A 7,341-nucleotide genomic window follows, 5' to 3' on the forward strand; every position below is an offset into this window, starting at 1 on the left:
AATACTGCTGTAAAAGATTCACATCCCAAAGCCGAGGGAAATTCTGTGTTATTTCACAAATCTCTTCCCTTGCAGATTTCCAAAAACATTCTGTGGTTTATGAAGTCTCCCTTTCAGAGACACTGAGCTCACCTTTTGCACACTCATTGCCTGCTCAGTATAAACAAACATTTCTTTTGAAATTAACGCAGCTCCTTCTTTTCGTCCCATCTGGGAATCACTCTGCCTCAGTTACACCTGTACAGTGGCCTTCAGCCTGCTCCCCTTCAAACCTTCACCAAGTCAAGCACAGTAAACATTAACCACCAGATTGTGAAATCACACATCACAAGCTTTTCCATTCCGTGATCATCTGCATATTCGTTTTTCACTTCCATGTGTTTTTCTATTTCTTTGCAAGTCTTTGTTTTGAATCTGTGCCTTTTGATATCGTTTTGCATTAGCACTTTAATTACAGTACTAAGGCTGCTCAATGCGCTGATCATAGGTTTTCTATAAACAGCTTTTCCCACTTGTTTTTTTGTTAATGAACTGACAATGTACTTCAATTTTTTTTTTACACTAAGCAGCATTAATGCAACAAATGCTGTTGGTTCCAGAACTCCTTTGTTTGTGTTTTTAATGCCTCAGGGTATATTTGAATTCACTAAGGCCAGTGAAATATAATTGCACTGCGTATGAATGCAAACACTCTCCTTATATAATTGAAGGGCTGTTACCACCACAGGCTTTCCTGGTTCTTGTTATGTCCTGACTCTTTAGATATGATCGCATAGACGTTTAACCTACTTGGGCAGGTCTGGACAACTGCCAAATTCCCGTGAAGGTCAGGCAAAGAATTGTATATCCTGACACTGAAAATCAATAGGCAAATTTGAAAAAAAAAATATATTTCCACCCCTGAGAAGTCTATTGACATAGAACATGAAGATAAACTACAGATCCTGGGGCCTCTGGGGCACTGTACTTAAATGTCATGCTTCCTTACATTTTCATATTTATTATTACATCACATGTAGGATTAACCGTAAAACTTAATTTACTGTTATTCAAACCCCTAGGTGAGTCCATAGGAGCACCTGCAGTACATGTTTTGTACATAGGGTCCATGCGCATTGTCAATGTCACTGGGTGGACCCTGACAGACAGTTCAGTTCAGTTCATCTGTCAGGTGCACAAGTGCAATGAAATGCTCCAATACAAGGACATTAAGGAAACACCAACACATAAACAGAGACCAGCAGCAGCATCGGCAACGAAGTTAAATAACGTACAACTTGAATCCAAGTCAGCACAAGCAGTGGGAAAAAAAGCATCAGTGTGAGTCGGTGGTAGAGGCAGAATTCAATAACCTGACAGTCTGTGGGAAGAAGCCGTCTCTGAATCTGGAGGTCTGTGCTTGTATGCTCCTGTAACGCTTACCAGAGGGCAGGGGAAAGAAAAGTGAGAAACCGGGATGATTGTTATCCTTAGCAATACTTCCTGCCTTCCTGAGACAGTGAGGTGTAAAAACATCCACAACAGAGGGGAGCTGGACAATGGACTGGGCTGACCTGATCACCCCTTGTAATGCCTTTTGGTCAGACAGCCCAGTCACCCAGTGGGACAGCGGGGTGTCGAAGAATGCTTTCACAGCTAACACACTGAAATACGTGGAAGGTAAGTCAAGGTGCCCCTCCTGACCAGCTCTTTCACCCGCTGGGTGAGGAAGTCCATTGAGGTTCAATGGCCTCATTGTGCTACAGCGCCATCTGGTGGACAGAAGGGGAAGCAGGCAGGATGAGCAGCAGGGAGAGGGCTCTATTGCAGTGCACTTCCAATTCACCCCACTGATATAATAATAATAATAATAATAATAATAATAATAATAATATTTTGCTTACACTTATATAGCGCTTTTCTGGACACTCCATTCAAAGCGCTTTACAGGTAATGGGGACTCCCCTCCACCACCACCAGTGTGCAGCCCCACCTGGATGATGCGACAGCAGCCATAGTGCGCCAGAACGCTCCCCACACACCAGCTATCAGTGGGGAGGAGTGCAGAGTAATGAAGCCAATTCATAGATATGAATATGAAGCCACAGGAATCACAGACTTGATTTTGATAAGTTATTTCATTTAATATTATATTATTTTTATATTGTAGACGTTATTTGTTTTATATAGCGCCTTTCATGGTACACAATTAAAAAATCTAGGCTTTGTTACACAAATAGTTCGTTTTAATTTTACTGCACTGTCCACTGCTGTACAATATAATTTCATATTAAAACTAAAAGTGCATCAGTGCACTGCAGACAGGCATGTTGATATGTTCACGAGGCTGAAGTCGGCTTCTTATTCGCCCGCTTTCTATTCGCGTTTTTCGTATCAGGCAAACACATTCATTTTGAAACAGTGTGCACAGCAACTTTCCCCACAGTGCCAGATGCTGTCACCCGACAAACAGTCTAGACCTTTCTCCAGAAATTTAATTACAAGTTCAAAATTATTCACCCCCACGAACCCGCGCCTCGGGTCGCAGCTGTGTCTGCGGGCGCGCCGGCCAGCTCCTCCTCCTGCACCAGGAAGTACTCCTGTGCGCGACACCACGTGTGAACACACCACGTGAGCCCGAGTTGAGCTTGTCAACACGGTTAACTAACAGCGCCGCCGAGTAGTACTAGCGAGGTCAATAAATATATCATTCCTGCGTATGTGACAGAAGAATTTCACACCGAGGGGAATGGCATCAGACGCAAAAAAGCCCAAGGTTTGAATCTAAAATTACTTTGTTCAACGTGTCGGTTTTTGGCGGCCATCTCTACAGACATGTTTGGTTTTTGCGTAATTTCATATACGCCGCTATGAATAAATGTGCAACAGTATCATTTAAAAATACTGCTGTTGTAATTTTTTTTTGCAAGACGCTGGACTGTGTACTGTGCTGCGATAAACACTCCAGGGTCAAGGAGACACTTGGTCACTGCAGGGATTATCTGAGCTCTTGTCCGATGTGTGCGCGTCTCTGTTCCAGCTGGACTCTGGCGGGCTTGCGGAAGGCTGTATGGACGAACCTCTGCAGAACTTTCTGAGCTGGTGTGAAGATGTTGGTCTGAAACTCAGTGCGAAGGTAACGAAAGTGTTACTAAAGAGCGCTTTAATGATGTAAAGGGGCGGAGTAGGAAGGTTCGTAGTGGGCTGTAGGGTCACCTAGTTTTCGCTGCGGCTTGGTGGTATCCCTGGTATCCTGGTTCTGGAGGGCAGCAGTCCACCAGTTTCTATACAGAACATATAATGGCGGTTGATTCAAATAAAGGAGTGAAACCGGAAGACCAGGTGGCCTTTTGTGCCCAAGAGCGAGTATCGGTGTTTTAAATAAACCCATAAGACCTACTGGGCCCCACAAACCCAGGGAATGAAGTCTGTGATCCCTGACACAGCGCACCTGCTGGAACTGAAACATCTTTTTTTATTGTTCAGCTGTGAGTCGTGCTGACGAGTGTTTGCCTGTGCCCTTGGTCAGGTCTGCGTGAGCAAGCAGGGCACGGTGTCTGAATACGGCATGCTGGCCCGGGAGGAGATTGAAGAAGGAGAAGTGATCTTCTCCATCCCCAGGACGGCTCTTCTGTATCAGGAAACCAGCAGGGTGAAGTCTGTGCTGGAGAAAGGTAAGGGAGCAGGCCCAGGCCAGTCTTATCCAAAGGCAGCTCAACTTTGTCATTTCGCAGTACTTTTACGAGTATTTTATCTGGCCCGCCTTCTTGGGGTGTCCCTTGTGATACCTGTGGGTACAGTTCTCCATGCCGTTCTTTCTGACTGGTCTTTCCCGGTGCAGAGAAGCAGTCCTTGTCGAGCCCATCAGGCTGGGTGCCGCTGCTCTTGGCGTTGATGTGGGAGTACACCTGTCCGGATTCTTACTGGAGACCCTACTTGTCTCTCTGGCCAGACCTCAAAGCCCTCGACCACCCCATGTTCTGGTAAGAGCGATGGAGGCGTCAGTCCCGCCCTCTTGTTACTCCAGCTCCCCCGGGTTTGTGAAGCCTTTCCTGCTCGCTGAGCAGCTGTGAAAATCTTGATCACTTTTCTTTCAACTACACCGCCGTGCTGTTTCATCCAGTGCTGCAGACGGACAGTACGGTCGAAAACAAGAAAGACGCAGGGCCAACAGGTCCACCCGACGCTGATCTGCATTAATAGTCTCTTTGGTGTTCCGCAGGTCGGAGGAGGAGAGAAACCGGCTTCTCCAGGGCACTGAGATCCCAGAGGCAGTGGACAAGGATCTCGCCAACATCCAGAAGGAGTACAATGATATCATCCTGCCCTTCATCCGGTCCCACACGGAACTGTGGGACCCAGAAAAACACACGCTTGAGCTCTACAAGAGCCTTGTCGCGTTTGTCATGGCTTACAGGTGAGAGGGGAAGAGCTCTTGGTTCAGCCTTGGAACGGTTGTTACTTTTCCGACATCGTCTGGTCATTTTCGGGCAGTCCGCTCGCACTTCCCCTCGAGCCGTCTTTGATTCCCATGTTAACCTGCAGTTTCAGAGCAAATCACTTCCACGTGAAAGGAATTCTTACGCGATTGTGTTTGGGGAAACGGGTTTGTTTCTGCCTCTTGCTGCTGGAGGTCGTCTAACAGGCAGCTGCAGTTTGTCGGCCCTTATGTTGCACCCAATGGCGCTCCAGTGCTTGGGTGACACTGCACCCAGCACTCCAGGTGAGGTCTGATCAGAGGCTTGTGTTTAGCTTTGTCAAGCCGAGCTCAGAAGTCCTTATTTTGCCAAGGATCTTGCCTCCTGCATGCTTTTTCAATTTAGAAATATCTTTTCTGCAGGGCACTAAAAATTGAACGTAATTCCTCCAGGAACAAGACCGTTACAGAATCACAGAATTGAACCAAAGGGGCTGCCTGTGAAGTATTTGATACAACTCCTTGTCTTTCTGGGCTAGCTCCCAGTGAAGCCGTGCTTTATTTTCCTGACCCCCGTCTCTCTCCCCTGGGCAGTTTTCAGGAGCCCCTACAGGAGGAGGAAGAGGATGATCAAAAGGAGCCCAACCCACCCATGATGGTGCCCATGGCCGACATACTGAACCATGTCTCCAATCACAATGCCAACCTTGAGTACTCACCTGTGAGTGGCCCACGCATCCACACAGAGCCCTGCGTTCCAGATGAAAGTGGACACTTGTGAACACACAAGCTAATGCTGGCTATGACATTGCTGATATTAATGATTAATGATATTAAAGCATTGAGCCTTTTTTCTGCTTTAAATGGTAACGCACAATGTCGTTTCAGGAGCATTTGAAAATGGTGTCTGTTCGTCACATCAAGAAAGGAGAGGAGGTCTTCAACACCTACGGCCAGATGGCCAACTGGCAGCTCCTCCACATGTATGGCTTTGTAGAGCCGTACCCTAACAACACAGATGATACTGCCGACATCCAGATGGTCACCATTTACAAGGCTGCCTTGCAAGGTGAGCAACCCTCCCTGAACCTGTTAGTTATGCAGATATCTGCACACTTTAGAAGGTAAACTGGTACTTGATGCAGAACGATCAAGAAACAGATTCATTTTTAGTGTTTACATAGCACTTTTCCACCTCAAGAATCCCACTTATATGATGAAAAGCAGATATTTTGCATTAGCAGCCCCATACACAGTAGATCAGAGTTCAGGGCAGACAGCTTATATAAGATCAGAATGGTATTAAGACAGCACGTGAAGAAAACGCTCCAAATTTTCATGCCGTGAGATCTTTAATAGATAAGTAGTTTGGGACCTGTCAGGCCCTGGTTTAGAGCAAAGAGTGCCACTTGTAGGGGTAACCCAGTTTTCACTTAAGGTCTCCCCTCTCTATCCTGATCAGGTTACAAGGTGGCAACAATGGAGGCATGTTGAAATGTGTAACATGACAGATTAAGATAGTTCAAGGCGAGCAGTGGTTTGATGAACGGTCATGACTTTCCGCCTGTGTAGCTGCTCAGGCCAACTCGGACCGTGAACTGGTGGAAGAGAAGTGGAGGCTGCTGTGCCAGCTGGAGATGGTGGGAGATGAGGGTGTGTTTATCTTCGGCCAGTCTGGTTCACTGACCGACGAGGAACTGTACACAACGCTGAAGGTAAGCGGTTAGGAAAGAACAACATTCTGTCAGCGGTAGATGTTTTTAAGTTCTCCTCAAACATAGCTTTCTGTTATTGTGCTCCTGTATCGAGTAAAATTTAAAATTTTATAAAAACTTTGTCACACACTTCCAAGCTCTACCACATTACATGAAGTGCAAAGTACTACTGCTAATTACATTACCTTGAGGTCACATGTTAGGAAAAAGTATGTAAAACACTACTTTACCTTACCACCAATGCACAAACCTGCTCCTGTGTTTTTCCAGGTCTTGTGTATGCCTCCAGAAGAGTTTGAAGAATTTAAGGAAAATGAGGGCTGGGAGGAAGCAGAAGAGGATGAGGAGGAAAAGATGGTTTTTGCTTTGTCCAATGAGGGAATCCCTGACCTGAACCCAGCCTGGAAACAACTACTCCATGATAGTGCTTTGCTTACCCTTACAGGATACAGTGCAGATTTGAAATCTGACAAAGAGCTTTTGGACAATCAGGAGTCATACAGTTGCTTGAGCAGCAGGGAAAAGGTTGCCCTTCAGGTGCGGTATGGGCAAAAGATGATCTTACACCAGCTCCTTGAGCTGACGCACTGTAACCTACCATGAACTACCAATATTCTGGGTAGGAATCAGGAAAAATGTACCTTGAGACTATTCACATTTTTCCCCCACTGCAGAAAAACCTCTAGGAGTTCTTATTAAGCAGTACAAGTGCATCAGGCCTGGATTATTTCAGGAGCATAAATGCAGGACTTGGCAGCATGGAGGTGCAGGGATTAGCATTGCTGCTTCATTGTGCCGGGCTCTGGGTTCAATTTTGGACCTGGAATGCAGTCTGTGTGGAGTTCATGTTCTCATATTTGTGTGGGTTCCTCCGACTGCTCCCATTTCTTCCCACAGCCCAAAAACATACCAGTAGGTTAACTGGCTTCTAGAGAAGTTTGGGATTAGGTGTGTGTGTGTGTGTATGCACCCTGGGACGGCTGTGATGGACTAGCAGTGTCCTGCCTTGTGCCCATTACTTACAGGGACAGACTCCAGCTCCCATGCAAACCTGAATTGGAAGAAGTGGTTAGAAAATGAAAACCGCTATCCATTTGCCCATCTCCTACAGCAGATCATAACCTTAGTTTCCCCAATAAATTACTGATATCATAACAGAAGTTTTCCTAAGAGGTTAAAGTTTACTTTTGTAATATTAAAGCTGAATAAATCACTTCACAAAAGATAAAC

General features: G+C 45.9%; 1 protein-coding gene across 1 annotated transcript; it reads left to right on the top strand.

Annotated features, from left to right (window-relative positions):
* Positions 1-2,595: 2,595 nt before the first annotated feature.
* On the top strand, positions 2,596-7,340 carry setd6 (SET domain containing 6, protein lysine methyltransferase). The gene is made up of 9 exons (XM_088938544.1): positions 2,596-2,755; positions 3,020-3,115; positions 3,509-3,653; positions 3,821-3,962; positions 4,202-4,396; positions 4,991-5,117; positions 5,285-5,465; positions 5,969-6,111; positions 6,382-7,340. The coding sequence occupies exons 1-9, from the start codon at positions 2,729-2,731 to the stop codon at positions 6,712-6,714; spliced, it is 1,389 nt and encodes a 462-aa protein (XP_088794670.1). The 5' UTR covers positions 2,596-2,728; the 3' UTR covers positions 6,715-7,340.
* Position 7,341: the final 1 nt, after the last annotated feature.

This window comes from Atractosteus spatula, chromosome 21, assembly GCF_055471065.1.
Source record: "Atractosteus spatula isolate fAtrSpa1 chromosome 21, fAtrSpa1.hap1, whole genome shotgun sequence".
NCBI lineage: Eukaryota > Metazoa > Chordata > Actinopteri > Semionotiformes > Lepisosteidae > Atractosteus > Atractosteus spatula.